The sequence below is a fragment of the Telmatherina bonti genome (genome assembly GCF_933228915.1).
Source record: "Telmatherina bonti genome assembly, chromosome: 3".
Lineage (NCBI taxonomy): Eukaryota > Metazoa > Chordata > Actinopteri > Atheriniformes > Telmatherinidae > Telmatherina > Telmatherina bonti.
Window position 1 is genome coordinate 31,320,862 of NC_136621.1, and position 16,077 is coordinate 31,336,938.

Below are 16,077 nucleotides of genomic sequence, written 5' to 3' on the forward strand. Positions count from 1 at the left end.
ACAAGTTGCAGGAAGTTTTTTTTCTGTAGTTAAAAAGACTTAACTCCTCAGCAGTGCCACATTACACTGAAATCTTTTTCAATAACAGAAACATCATCATATTTGTTTAATCAGTGATGAAAACAAATAGGAGATGTTGACTAATAACAGGATTATTAAAGCATACTTGTTCATTTGGGATATTGCATTTTTATTCTTTTTGCATTATTATTATAATTGACACATTTTGCAGCAAGTTGTAAAACCTGAAGCAATCATCTGAAAGGAAAAGCTTTACTTCAAAACCTCACGAACCACAACAAAATACACAAAGAAACACATTTATTTCGATATACTGCATATTTACATCTTAACACAATCCAGTTATTTACAAGAATAAGGAGCACAGGTGGAAAAAAAAGCATAGTCAAAATCAGGAGCATATAGGAACCACAAATATGGCACTAGGTGGTGAGAAATTATATGATCAAAACAGTCGTATGAAGCTTGTATTGTTGGAAGAATGATATTTGACACCATTGTTGGTTACAATTCAAATAACAGTAGAAACAATCTGCTCAGTGAAGTCTTGCCTGGTATGTGAAGATCATGCTGCTATGAAACTTTGTATGATTTCAGCCTGCCTTTGAATAAAATAATGGTTTAAACTCCATCAATGGCTAACTGAAAATTAAATGTTTTATGACTCTTTTTCGTATCAGTGTTAAACCAAAAAACTGCTGGTGACAGAGCCTGCATGCTCTGCTTTCAAGTACTGCATGTACGTAGGCTGTGCAGCAATTATACACTCAGTTAAGTGCCACAAAGAGGGAACCAGTACGATGTTTAAAAAAAAAAAAAAAAAAGAAAATTGTGACCCTTGAAAAACCACTTATATCTCCATTTCCCAGTGAAAATTAATAGCTTAAAATGTAGAAAATTGGACAAATTTGTATCATCATTGGCAAATTCAACCACTGTTATAACGTGGCAACAATATAAAATGAAAGAAAACTATTCAACACTTACATACTGACATGACATAATGTACAAGAGGTGGTACAACTTTCAGTCTAGCCTGAAAGACGTTTTCCGTCAAGCTGTTGTTTGGACAAAGCATGACAAAAATGAAGCATTTTTTATTTTCTTTTAAACAGGAAAAAGGCTCTTCCAGTGGTTTCTGCTGAACTAAAACATCCGAAATGAATATCTGCAGTGAGCTTAATACCTCCTCTATGCTATTTAAAGTGCTTAAGGTTGAATTTTGATTACATGCCACATCAGTGTTTTTAGACACATGTTGTCACGGGTTTATCATTTCAAATTGCAACTTTATGAAGCCTACTACATCCATCACATCTCTTCATGATATTATATATTGCTACAGCCCCACAAAATGTATGCATCAGTAAGGACATAATCATCTTAGGCTTAAATCTAAACTCCGTTCTCTGTAGCGTTGAGTAGATTCCCTTAAACATGAAGCAAAGTGCTTACCAGCCAATTCACTTAAAAACTATTAAAACAAGTATTTTAAAATACCAGATGAAATACATTTAGGTGAGCCGCTGTCCTATCAGTAGACAATGGGCATGCAGTGCATTTCCAGAAATCCCCTCTATCTTTGTACACAACCCTCCCATGCAGCCGTCCAAACTGCAGTTGTGAAGCTAATAAAGCTAAGATCCTTTTTTAACTACTTCTTCAGAGGAAACCTAAATAAATTCTTTCCTTCATTTTTGGTGTTACAAATCATTTCTTTTCTCACTTCCTCTACAGTCTTTAGAATCAGAGCTACTTGTACGTGATAAATTCCACCTTATTTGTTTGTGTTGGACTGTATCAGAGCTATGCTACATTTAAGAGGTTGCACATTCTGTAAAATAACTCTGAAAGAAATTCCTAATTTATTATTAACATTTGAAGTAGATTCTTCATACTGGACACTTTAGCTGATTAATGTTTGCTTCCGCTGCTGCCATTCAGACTGCAAAGTCTTGAGGGAAAAACAACAAAGAAAACGAAGAAAGAAAAAATGTTAGTATAAAAAAAAAAGGTAGATTAGAATAAATAGGTTATATCCAGGAAAGACTAATGAAATGTGCTTGTGCTCACCTGATGCATCTTTCTTGTCTTTGAAAAGTTACTGGAGGACTTAGGTAAACAAGCTGCAAGCAAACAGAGAGCACATTATAAAAACAGAAACAAAAACAAAATGATGAAACAAAATGATAAAGAACCAAAAGTAGCATGAAATTCATGAACAAAATCAGATTCGTTCAGAGTACTGCAAGGCAAAGTTTAGTTTCTAGCTCAGCTTTAACCACTTGCAATGTGCATGAGACGCTTTCATGCATTAATCTTGTCAGTAATTCTCTATCAAAGCAGCAGGATTAGATTTAAACATGTGATCAACATGTAAAATAAATGGTATAACACCAACCAGTCACCGTCTTAGTGCAAAGTTCCTTATAGGAATGCACCGACACCAATACCAGCATTGGGTATCAGAAATCAACAAGTTCATGCAATGAGATTTTAAAGCATGGTATTAATACATGCTTTTTTTAAGACATAAATTTATTAAAAAATGACTCATATTATATTAAACATTTGAATTTGACATCATTTCTGCAAGAGAAGCTCATTTTGGGCATATAGATGCCTTTCCACATCTGTGAACTGGATCAACCAAAAACCACTTTCATACATCACACAGTTTACCTCTAAGTCATTACATGTGGGATTTTTGTTCACATTTCTTAGCAGTGAACAGAAATGGGATTTATTAATATTAATATCAGTTCTCAGTATCAGCAAATGCTCAAAAATAAGTAAATGTACTTGTAATGTAAATTCTGGTATTGTACTAATAGACACCAAAATGAAAAAAAAATGAAGCAGCTGTGTTTTGTTCAGGTTTTCTCCCTGAACCAACATACCTGATTAGAATTAAATGGATCTCTTTAACTGTCTGTTGTCAAGCATGTTGACTCATCAAACTGAGTCAGGTGTTCTTCAGTAGGACACGGACACACTGTAGGACAGCGGCCCTCCAGGACGTACACTGGACACCACTGCCATAAAACCATAAGACTGCTGCAGTTTTGTTCTGGGTAGTGTTTCCTTTCCTGTGTGTAAAACTTTTCACCCACCAGAGGTCCTCAGGGTTTCTTTCCATGACTAATCCCCTCTTCAGGACTCTAAACTATCCTGTTTTCCATCTCACTCCATCTCTGCAGTGTCACTTACTTGATCCCTGCTTCTTCTTTAAAAAAATACTTCCTTTCCAGGTTGTAACATGATACTTTGCTTATACCTGGCAGGAACATGCATTTAATGTGATTTGATCCCATTTGGAGAGTTCAGTGTGTTTCCACACACTTGACATTAGGATGTGTACCATTTAAAGATGAAGCCTCTATATTTCCCATTTGCAAATAAACTGTTTTGTTTTAGCTGAGTGCATCAACAGTTATTTTTGTATGCAGAGCATTTTTTCTGCTGACTGATCTTACTCTAAAGACAATATTTAGATGAAAGTGCTTTGCAAGAACTGCGAATGAGAAACTCCTGTGACCACTATGATTAATTTTAAACCACATTTAGCATAATTTAGTTATTGCTACTTTAATTTATATACCGCACAAATAGCTATAAATATGTAGGATAAATTACAGGAGGTTGTAAATCAGGCAAAAATCTCAGAAAGCACCTAGATTTCAATATAAACTTTTGAATCAAAAGAGCTGATTTGTGAACTTGATGTTGGAGAACTTTTGTCATTACATATTGAAGCTTCAATGTATTCACAGAAAGATTGTTCCCTAGGATCAGAAATATATAATCAGGTCACTGTAATAAGCAGTAGGAGAAGGATGGATGGAGTTTTTTTCTCTATCTTACTGACCACTATAATGCATGTTCTAATAGTGAATGTGTATTAATGGAGATCAGGCATATGTTATTTTGTTCCAGTTACATTTTGTACAGCTTTCCATTTCAGATAATGCCATGGAGATGGCAGGTAGGAACAGTGCCTTGGTTCACATCTCACTGGTCTTCAGCCATGACCTTATAAATTTTGAGTTCAGATTGTTGGGCATGTTTTTCACATTTATGCATATTAAAAGTCTTTGAAGCCTAAAATAAAGCAGCTTCTGCAAACTATATTCCCTGTCCTACTTTTGGATCCTCTTCACTGAAATGTGACTTTGAACTATAGAAAATTTTACCCAGCACCTGAAGAAAAGGCATGGACCTATGAAAGGAACATAATTCAATTTCTTTTTAGCAAAGCAGACATGAACCATTTTGTCTGACAAAAATGTCATCTCGCTGCTGCCAGCGATAAAGGTGCTTCCGAGTGTGAATTTTGTGTAGTGTCCCCATTTGGTAATGGCAGTGTACTTTATGATCTTGAAAGAGACCCTTTTTTCCTTTTGGATATGTTTGCTTGTGACCAGCTGAAGCATTATGTTGAAGGAAATCCACAAACATTCCCCTGATAGTCTCAGGCTGAAAAATAGTTGAACTTATACGCATGAATTCTTGTCACATACCAACTCTCTCTCACAGCTTCAATGTCGCTCACGAGATTCTGTGCTAAACAGATACCAAAAATCTGAAACAGCAAACAAGCAAAAAACGTTAGAGACGGTTAAACACTGAAGGGGATTTGATGTAAGGACAAACTGTTTCACACACCTGCAACAATGCAATTCCAATAAAGATGCCTGCAACCACGGTCAGGTTGTCTTGAAGCCACTTCTCAAACTGTGGGACACACCCTTTGATGTAAATAAAGGTCCTCTGTTCAGCATCCTGACGAAACATTTACAAGTCAAATCAGTGCTGACAACCAAATGTAAATAAAATGAGTTTTTCTTTAAAGTGCTGTAGTGTGGAAACGGTATTTGCTTGCAGTTCCTGACAGCTAGTTATCTTTGATGGGAACACTATGAATTATTTTTTATCTTGTAGTTTAAAGTTTTTTTGCACAATAAAAATCTCTTTAATTTGACCCAGTTTACCGCTGTTTTTCTGTTCTCTCAGTAAAACTGCTTCACTGGACATCTCATGTAAAGTTAAGAGAACAAACAGAGCCTTTTCCTTACATTATGCTACCGTGGAATACAGCCAAAGCTAATGATTGGGGGAGGGGGCTCAATTCGTATTGCATTGCTGATGCATGAGTAATACCACACCGCCCAAAGTACTGATGGAGAGCCAGCTGCTGTGAAGAAACATACTGAAAGAGGAATATTGTGACCAGGGTGGAGTTAAGGATGACCTCATGGAGCCAAATATTCATGCCTGAAGCAAAACATGCCACATAAATTCACAGTTTATGCTCTTTAATGTGTTTTAGATCCCTGGTTACCTGACAGACGAGGTTCTGGGTCTAATTTAGAAACATAAATGTACATTTACAGCTCACCGTTTTTGCACGAATGTCATATCCACACTGCGTGTTAATAACATCCTCCTGTGAAGAGAGTAAGGTTTAAATTAGAACAGTAACTTTTTGCAAATCACATCCACCAACCGCATTTGGTCTGAAGAACCGAGAGAGCATCCCCATCCTGAGTCTCCCTTTACTGGCTCATCACATCACCACCTCAGACAACCTTTCTTCACCTCCTCCCACCTCCAATCTCATTTAAATCACCTAAACCTAAAACCAGGGGTGCCAAAGTTTGGTCCTCGAGATCTAACATCCTGCAACTTTTAGATACAACAGTTGTCCAACACATGTGGATCAGGCCTCTGCAGAGCTGGATGACATGCTAAAGAAGGAATCCAGCTATTTGATTCAGGTGTGTTGGACAAGGGCTGCATCTAAAAGTTGCAGGATGTTAGATCTTCAGGACCGAACTTGGGCACCCCTGGATTACCCAGTTGTGCCGTGGCCCTTGCTAGTGAATGGACTTTTAATTGATCAAACAATCGTATTGCTGGCTGTGTAACACAAGCCTGATAGTCACAATTTACTATTGTTTCGGATGACCCCGAACATCCAATGAATTGTTAATTGGACTTGTAGGATTGTGATTCAACTGCCAATTGTGCAGTTGAATATTAAAACCTCTTACTTTACATAGTATTTCTTTGTTCTTCAAATAATTCATGCTAGAGTATTTGCGGCTATAAAGCAGGATGAAGAGGAGGACAAAAAGACTAAGATGAAGACTTATTTAAAAGGTTTCACCAAATGCAATGGAGGTTTTCTGAATGGTGGTAAAAAAAACAGAGGAGAGATACCAGAATTTGTCCAGAGCTGCACAAAGAATGCACAGCATCTCCTCCACCTCCATGCCATCCTATAGAATCTATTTTTGTAAACAAAGGGAGAAGCACACTTCTCCCATCCAAGTGAAAAAGTTGGTTTTCCTAGCACATAACTTCAAGAGTCGAATGGCAACAATTACGGTAAAAAGTAAAAAAGGCTCTTTCTACATGGCAAGATGGGTTTTTTTATTTTATCTTTTTGGTCCGATCTAATTGTATTTTGAGATATTATAAACTGAACTTGAAGACTGTCCCCTGTGCCTCATCAGCACAGTATTACAGGCTGTGCACTTTTTAACTTTTACTTTTACTTTCCCATTAACTTGGATATAACTTTTATTTCATTACTGTACCCTACTTTTTGTTTTTGTGTAATTACATTATTCATTCAGGCAAAATGACAGTACTGGAATTCTACTTTATTATTTTTTTATACTTACTCCATGTGCAGTGGAGAGGACGCATGTTGTTACACCAGTTTAATTTTTTCCAAACTTTATATTGTTAGGCCAAAAAACAAACAAGAAACAATTAGAAATACATTAGGTTTAAGCCTGTGCTAACTGAGCGATAAAAATCAAAGGCATGTCTCAGCCAGTTGTTGCTTTTGCAGCTGTTGTGTTATAGCCTAGCCAAATTATCTGCACTTAATTTCATGTCTGACAGTGACCTTGCTTCACTTATGTTTTTCTTTGGAGTTCTTTTCTCTGTGGCAACACTAAAAGAATTGTTTCATACCAACCCACATTTTATTTTAAAATAAGATGAAGATCTTCTACATTTTAAATGAGTCACTCATTTCAGAAAATGAAACCTATGTATTATATGGATTCATTACTCATTGAGTGAAACATTTCAAACATTGAAATTTTGATGATTGTGGCTTATAGATAATAAAAACCCAAAATGCCATGTCTAAGAAAATTAGAATATTACATAAGATCAATCAAAAAAAGGCTATTTTAAACAAAAATGTCAGGCTTCTCAAAAGTATGTTCGTGTCCATGCACTCAGTACTTGGTTGGGTCTCCTTTTGCATGAATTACTGCATCAATGAATGGAAGCGATCAGTGTGTGGCACTGCTCAGGTGTAATGGAAGCCCAGGTTGCTTTGATAGCTGCCTTCAGGTCATCTACATAGTTGGGTCTGGTGTCTCTCATCTTCCTCTTTGGAATACTCCACAGATTCTTTATGGGGTTCAGATCAGGTGAGCTTGTTGGCCAATCATGGCCTTTGTTCTTCTTCTTCTGGCCAATATGTGTTTTGCTGCTGCACCTTTTCCTTCCACTCAACTTTCCATTGATATGTTTGGATCCAGCACTCTGTGAACAAGCAGCTTCTTTAGAAATGACTTTTATGGCTTTCCCTCCTTGTGTGGAGGGTCAATGATCGTCTTCTGGACATCTGTCAAGTCAGCAGTCTTCCCCATGATTGTGTTGCCATCTGACCCAGACTGAGAGACCATTTAAAGGTTTAGGATACCTTTGCAGGGATTTTGAGTGTTGATTAGGGTGTGACACCATGACTTTCTAAGATTGAAGTTTTTCACAATATTCTACATTTCTGAGACACTGCATTTTGGGTTTTCATTATCTGTAAGCCACAATTATCAAAATTTCAAGGATTGAATATTTGAAATGTTTCACTCTATGTGTAATGAATGTATAAAATATATAGGTTTCACATTCTGAAATGAGTGAGAAAAGATATTGAACTTTTTCATAATATTCAAATTTTCTGAGATGTACCTGTATTGTGCTATGGTCAGCCTAAAGAGTTACAGAATAAAAAACAACTGATGTAGACTGTCCCATTGTTGTTATCCTATGCCAAGTAAAGAATATATTTTGTCTTAAGGGGTGTTTTAGCTCTTTCCTTTGGAGCAGAAATACATGCAAATACGATTATGAATCAATAAGGGAAAAAACAACATAATTTGATTATTTGTCGATGGAAGGCAAGATCTGACCAATCGGATTCAGTTAACAAAGTTCTTAGTCGGAGGCACTCCTATTGTTATTGTTCCAAAAGGACTAAAGAAAAGGCAAAGAAATGCGATTTGTATTTCCACTGATATTTCATTTACATACATTGTTCTGAGGAAATTAACAGAAATGTTTGAAAAACAGACATATTTAAGACCCATATCTATTTACACATTACATTTGATGACTGTCTCAAAACTTTTGATCAGTATCGTAGTTTTTAAAAAATTTTTTAGATGTGACATGTCAGGGAAGTCAGAAAGCACATTGAGACTAATGTAGTTTGTTGGTTTTTGTATTTTCAACATCTGTTCATGATAAAACTACTCTAAAAACAAAACAAAACAAAAAAAAAAAAGCTCCTATCTTTCTAATTGTTTAGCCTTTAGTAGAGTTTGTAATCCAGCTATTTGTGAAAGTGAAGTCTCTGGAATTCCTGTTATGCAGCAACCATTTAATGGGCAGCATGGTGGTTTTCTCAGGGTACTCATCATGCATTTTACATTAATTAGTTACTCTAAATTGTCCCTAGCAGTGAGCGTGAATGGTTGTTTGTCTTCCTGTGTTGGCCCTGCAGTGGCCTGGCAACCTGTCCAGGGTGTACCCTGCCCAATGATTGCTGGGATAGGCTACAGCTTCCCCGGGGCCCCTAACTGGACAAGTGGTTAAGAAAATGATGAAATGACATTTTCTATCTTTATACATTTCATATCTGTGCTTTCCTTAGAGGATGACCTTGGTGGAATATGTTCTCAGATCAGCAAATAAACGCCCCTGGACACCTTCCATTACAAAGAAGCAAGACTGTTTTGCTGAAAGCTGAACACTGACCCTGCTGTGCATAGCGAGCAGCGGTAAGAGGGCTTTTCTGCCAAAAAGAACTACTTGCTCAAGGTCTCCCCCCATTCATTTCCAGACTCTGCTGCGCTGGCAGAGTCTGAGAGGACTAAACACTGTGTCCTGAGCGTCCTGTTGGAAGCCGGCCATGACAGTCGACATCGCCTTCTGGAGGACACAGATAACAAAGCTATCTGTCACCAGGAAGGATATCGCAGAGTCATGTTCAACTAACAGCAGACTGAAGGCTTCAACGTGATCTTCGCTAGTTTTGAATTCTCAGAGAGAAAAAACAGCAAATTACACCCACTGGCTTGTTATGCTTCGTCATAAATAGCAGTGAACTGTTTGAAATAAGAGAACATACGGCTGGATCTTTGGTGCAGCAGGAAAAGGGCACTCCGCATTTCTCACGACTTGGGTTTGAATCAGTGCAGTTGAAATATATATTCAGATTCCAGTCATCAGCTCCAAAAGCTCCACAGCACTCCCACTGCAAAGTTAAATAAATGCAAAGAAACCAGCAGGTCAAGCCTTAATCTAAATGGAATTAGTACAGTGGATGGACAAAAAATGCAATGCTCACGTATTCCTGAGTGAAGTCTATCAGGTTCTGTAGATCAATGTCATCCCTATAAGCCCGAATGTTGTTGTTAATAAAGAAGTTGAGCTGGTCCTTGATCCAGTCTTTAAAGACAAATGCCAGGACTCCTGCAGTCAACTCCAGAAAGAAGATGATCCCCAGGAAAACAGAGAACTGAAACACAAAAACATTCACAACTCTACGAATTCAACAAACAAAAAAAAACAAAAAGACCAAAGAAATGAAATATTTTGAGAGGGAACGTACAAACTTGAGGAGGAAAGAGTTCTCTCTCAGCGCCCCGATGCAGCCTGCAAAGCCAAGGATGAACATCACTCCTCCCACCACGAGGAAAAGCCACACAGGGTCAAAGCCCCCCAGGTCAGTAATGGACGAGATGTTGGAGAGAACACCCTGGAAGAAGTGTTACAAGGTATCAAAAGAGAAGTCATATGAAATCTTATTAACTGTTCTGAAATATTGGGATACTTTTATGTCGCATAATATTGGCGTACACAATTCTAATTATTGCGTTGTTTTAAAGGTACACTATGATGTAAAAAAAGATCTTCATCAACATTCATAAAAATATTACTCAGGCAGAAAACACATCATTGATTTAAAAAAATGAATGTCAAGTAAGTTTATTTCCTCAAGTAACGTGACCCATTGTAATTACTGGTAGCTAACCTAGCTCATTGGAGTGAGTCAACATGCTACACAGCTACCTAATCAAATTGTAGCAGATTTAGGAGGTATGCTCTCTGCGCAGTAGATATATTTGGTTAGCTTAGCTTAAGAATGAAAAATGGTAAAACAGATGCCTGATTGTGTCTACGGGTGCTGATAGGTGAATTTGGTGCTTACAAGACAGAGCTGGACAAAATGTTTCAAAATATGGTAAATTTTGCTCAAAACTCTTTTGTATAGAATGTGAGGAGGCGTTCACACCAGGATAGTCTGGGGGACTCGGTCTGACCTGGATTTCTGAAAGATTTCACACTTTCCTTTGGTTTGGTTTGGTTTGTGTTCAAAACTCAAGCGGACCCAACCGCCTGGGCAAGCTCACATAGTTGAAAGAACTGTTCGCTACTCCTGCAGAAACAGTTTTGCAGGTAAAAATTACTATTTAAATATCATGCAGGCGGATATTTATTCAGTGCAGGTGGGTAATTAAATTATATTTCTTTATAATTGTTTTATTTTTTTACTTTTGTGGACATGACAGATGTACAGGCGCAGGGGTCGCATTTACTGTGAAGCCCTGATGGAGTATTTCCAAACCTTTTGTCTTATTTTGCAGCCAGTGAGATATTTTTCTGCTGTTCATTCTGTGATTCAGAATCAGAGAACACAGCTGGGATGGTGGATGATATTTGGTTTAGGGTTAGGATTATGCAAGTTAAAAGTTAAATCATATTAGATATTATTATGCAAGTTCTGCTTAAAATAAACCTTTAAATGCATTCAATGTGTTGTTGTCCTCTCCTTTTTTTATTGTAAATGAACATTAATTACGTTAAATATAAGAACACATACAGAAAGATAATTTAATAGAGAGATGGGGGTGTATTTACAATTACTTAATGTGTTATTATTTGGGTCAAGTCGTAGGTTATATATACATGGGTTAGGTCAAACTTCAATAGGAGATATCTATTGGATTGTGTCTGGGAAAAAATTGGGCTTGTGTCGGACTCTTGGGGTTCCTAATTTCACTGCGGTGTGCAAAACATTCATTTTCTGAAACAATTGCATTGGCTTTGTTTTTCCTCCTACCTCCAAATAATAATCCGCATCAACTCATTCTTCTTGATGCTTTGTTGCAGTTGGCAACATCACTTTTTATTTGGTCACTGGATAGTCCATCTGCAACTCCAGCCTTTTAAGCAGACCAGAGTTTGTTTCTTCTGGTGTTCATACTGCAGCAAACTAATTGTACAATCCCTGGAAATGGACCACGGTCCATTTAAAGCGGGCCAAACAGCAGCAGTGTGAACGTGAACTGGTACATTTCTGATGGATAGTTTTGCGCTACAGTGATTCAGATATCTGACAATACATACGTATGCAAATATTTTACTTAAAAGGTGAAAGAAAGACTTCAGAATTTTTTTTTTTTTAAATTATGTCTTTTTTTTTTTTTTTTTTTTTAGTCAGATGTAAAAATTTTACCCATCTGACTAAAGATTTTTAGTCAGATGGGTAAAAAAGATGCTTACACAATTTAATAAAACATTTCAAATAACCATAGGGAGATGCTCATCACCTGGCAACAAATGAAACAATCAATGATCCTCAAAATAACATGTAGCATGACAGGATGAAATATTCCATGGTTGAAGCAACAATGAAGAGCAAAATCTTCTCAAATGTTCTGCAACAGTGTCACAACAATCTTAGTAGGAATCATGTCTCTGTCCCTCTGCAAAGAGACGAGAACAATGAATGAATCTGTGAAATGCATCACATCCACTCAGAGCCCATTGTTCCTGAGGGCGCCCCACAGGAAAACATGACATTCCTTTCTGATTCAGTAAAGCCACTTTGGCATTCCATACACACAGAGGGAGTGAAAATAAGAAATGAACGTAAATGATCTCCTGATTATTTGCAGATGTCAGCGTGCAAGAATTTAATGCTATCATTTAATTGAATTTCTAATTGCACTGATTGGCTTCTTGGCACCCACCTTTTCACTCCATGCCCACAGCCCGATGGCAAGAAACGCCACTCCGAGGAACTGACAGACGGGAGACAAGAGAGCAGGGTTATTCTGCTGTGACTGCAACATGTAGTCATCACACAGAAGCACATGGAGAAACCACACAGAGATTTTCCTGGCAGTGCTCCACATCTAAATATTTCTCTTGTCAGCCTGCAGAATCAGCAGGAGACTCCCACATTAGCAAGCCTCTTTAAACTGAAAGCATTATGACTATATGACTCTACAAATTTTACTTACAAAATGGAAATTTAATGATTTGAAAGCAATAATTTTTGCACTGATGACATTGGTTATGTGTTACAAATATATTATTTTTTTCATTAGCATTAGCATTGTACTTTAGCATTATATGTCACTGAGCTGGATGGAAAGGAAGGATAGTTGTCCTATTAATTATTAATTATATATTAAATAGTTAAAGTTTAGGGTATGGGTGTGTATTGGCAAGAATCTGGCAGCAAAATATTTATCGCTATATCAACCAATATAGCGATATATCAGGATAGTATAAGCAAGACGATGTATTGCAATTTTTCTTTACCAGTAATAAACACTGAACGCTGTTGCATGCTTGACGTCCACTTACTGAATAAGAACAGAGGATATACATTTCACTGCAGAATAAATAAAAACACTGATCTTTATGTATAAGATGAATAAAGAAATGAAAATCTGCATCATCAGTAAAGATGTTTGTTAAAATCAATATAATGCTTTTGAATATCGACTATTGTCACACAAAATATTGCGTATTTTGATATATCAATATTTTCGTACAGCCCTAGTTTACAAGGTATGTCAATGGCTGAATGACTGTCTTCCCACTTTATAATGTCTACAAAGGGCTGCTGACACAGTGCTGAATTTTATAACACACCTCACCTTTTGTTTTTCTAACCTCATAACAATGAACAAAAAGGGGAAAAGGGCCAGTGACAGAAATTGTGAATGGCTGAGACAGAAAATTATAATACTCCCAGAAACCTTTTAGATAAGATTAGCATTTTATCTTTGGTGTTGCACATTAGGGTATCGTGGTTTAGCCAAATAATCTTGGGCAAAAGAAAAGCCATTTTTAATTTTCATCACTGATTAATCCGACACATATCAAGCTGATTTTTAATCATTTTTTTTTAACCATTTCTTTCAATAATATATACTTCCATACATCACATGATGAAATGAGACATAATAATAATAATAATAATAATAATAATAATAATAATAATAATAAAACTGGGGTTTAGGACAGGCCCACAGCCTTGTGTTGTGGGTCTCAGACATTAGAGGAGGTGTTTATTTTTCTCACACAGTGGTTTCCTGGGGTGATTAAAGATGATGACAACTCTGAGTGCAGTCTCCCTGCATAAACATCATCATCATCATCATCATGTGGGTGCAGGACAACAAAAGCCTCCGCGTGCTGCTGGCTGACAGATGGGGCAAGTGCAAAGCGAGCAGACTGCGGAGATGAAACCACCTTTTGTGTTCAGTGGAGACACAAAACGCCGCAAAAAATACAGAAAGCCCGTCGTGTCAGAGTGTTTAAACGAAGGCCCGAAGTCACAAACAGAGGGACTTACCCAAAATATGATGTTGAACCCGAAGATGAAATACTTGATGCAGCAGCTCACTTCATGAGCCTTGAAATGCTTCCCTGACATCATCTTGTTCCCACACGACGTTGGAAGGAATCACATTCACGGATCCGGGATGTTTGACAACCTGCGGGTGGAACCACCCTTTAATGATTTTCCATGGCTCGATAAACGCGCCGTTGTTTTCCTATTTTTTTTTCTCCTTCTTCTTCTTTATGGTCTTATTATGAGCATCATCCTGACAAAAGGTGCTGATTCAGCCGCAGATGAGCGTTAAGTCAGTTAACTCTGTCCACACACAGCAGCTTTACTCGACCGGGATCCACAAACGTGAAGCGGTGAGATAAATCCACGGAGGTAACCAGATTAGAAGCGATGGTTTTCCATCTGACCCGCAGCCTACATCATCGTGGACATGGCTGTTGTTTGAGCGACGATTCTCGGAGCCAATGAGGATGATCAGTGGTTGAAGGAGGCGGGACTTCCTCTTTGTCCTCATAAATGGCAATAAAACTACATCATACAAACCGGTTAATCTTGTTGGATATTGTCAAGGCTAATTATAATTAATTGCACATTTATATAAATCAAATTCCACTCACGAGGAAATGGAGACCCAGAATGATCAATATTTAATTAAATGGTTTTATTACATAAATTAAAAAAAAGAGAATAACGAGGATGAATAATGACAACACACATTGAAACTGAAATAATGGATGAAATTACTTATTAAAACACATCAGTGTTAGGTTGTGTCCATATCTACTGTCACAGACCATTTTGTGTTTATCATTTTCTTTTTATATCCTTTTTCTTATTTCTATTTTCTATTGTCTGCCTGTAGTTTTTTTTTTTTTTTTACATTAACTTCGAAATGATCATTAAAAAATGTCAACATAAAAAAAAATAAACTGAGAAAAACAACATTTCATGAACTGATTATAAGCACAATGGAAAAAGAAGTATTTTTGTATCATATTTGGATGATATCTTTTTTAATCATTTAAAAATATGGATGCAGGAAAGTGAGGAAATGAGAGAAGGATAAAGTGCTAAAAAAGAAAAGGAAACAGATAAAAGTGACAGCATAAGCAACAACTGTACATTTACAGTCAAATCATAAAAACTGGACAAGTAGCTGTTATGCATAAAGATACTTGCATAAAACATCCTACATCCTCTCAAAGAAAACACAACATAATTATCAGGATTCCCTAAAAAAAGACTATTTGCTAGTCATGCTCTTCACCTAAAATGTTTGTTCTCTTAGAAAACAGAAAAATTATTTACTCATCCGCAACCCTGCTTTAACTAATGGAATGACTGAATGTGTTCAAGACTTTTATATTGACCTGAGCATTTAATAGAGGAAATTACTGCCTTTTCTCGTATTCCTTACCTAATATACAACCCTATATAATTAGTTATTTTGGAAGGATGCTTCTTCTTTTCAGTGGCTGTAGTGACTTGTGCTGCTCTTGATAAATACCATTTATCTTTTTTTTTTTTTTAGCCTGTTTCTTGTTTTTAAGGAGTTCCACTTTATATCTCCATACTATTTCAATTCTATCGTAAAGGGAACTTTAAACGGAATATTCATAAAAGGTATTCAACAATTTCACAGTACTCCCACTGTGGCAAAAAGAAAACAGTCCAGTTTTTGTCTACTCAGCTGAGATTCAGCTTAACAAGAAATGGCTTGCCTCTCTGAAATGGCAGTAGATTTAGCTGTATCAAACTTCAATTTTATGAGTCACTGCAGTGTGCATTATCTGTATTGGTAGGGTGGCCATGAGATTTACAGCCACGCAGATCAGCCCCACAGATTCCTGCAGAAATCTATAATTAATTGTCAAAACTGCAGACTTTGTCGAGCCCACACCAACTTTATGGAAGCCATGCATTGCATCTTTTAGGGTAAAAAAAACCCCGACTTTTAAAAATAAAATCCCACATCTTAAAATCATCCTGATGTGATATTTGATGTGTTGAGCATTTAATCTTTTAAATGTCAATCATAGACTGTATGGTGTTAATACACAGAAAACTGACGGTTAAATTACAGGTTTTAT

General features: G+C 36.8%; 1 protein-coding gene across 1 annotated transcript; it reads right to left on the reverse strand.

Annotated features, from left to right (window-relative positions):
- Positions 1–318: 318 nt before the first annotated feature.
- LOC306774702 (tetraspanin-5) lies at positions 319–14,354 on the reverse strand. The gene is made up of 10 exons (XM_079264852.1): positions 13,988–14,354; positions 12,369–12,419; positions 9,944–10,090; positions 9,680–9,850; positions 9,461–9,586; positions 5,420–5,467; positions 4,687–4,803; positions 4,542–4,603; positions 2,095–2,147; positions 319–1,975 (listed from the first exon to the last, which is right to left on the reverse strand). The coding sequence occupies exons 1-9, from the start codon at positions 14,069–14,071 to the stop codon at positions 2,135–2,137; spliced, it is 819 nt and encodes a 272-aa protein (XP_079120978.1). The 5' UTR covers positions 14,072–14,354; the 3' UTR covers positions 319–1,975; positions 2,095–2,134.
- Between the last annotated feature and the right edge of the window lie 1,723 nt (positions 14,355–16,077).

What these genes read in the sequence shown, in the direction of transcription:
- LOC306774702 (XM_079264852.1), bottom strand. Translation starts at nt 14,071, where the DNA reads ATGATGTCAGGGAAGCATTTCAAGGCTCATGAAGTGAGCTGCTGCATC. An exon ending in TAGACTTCACTCAGGAATAC is followed by an intron (nt 9,587 to 9,679) that starts GTGAGCATTGCA and finishes TTAACTTTGCAG; the next exon opens with TGGGAGTGCTGTGGAGCTTT. An exon ending in TTGGAATTGCATTGTTGCAG is followed by an intron (nt 4,604 to 4,686) that starts GTGTGTGAAACA and finishes TTGCTGTTTCAG; the next exon opens with ATTTTTGGTATCTGTTTAGC.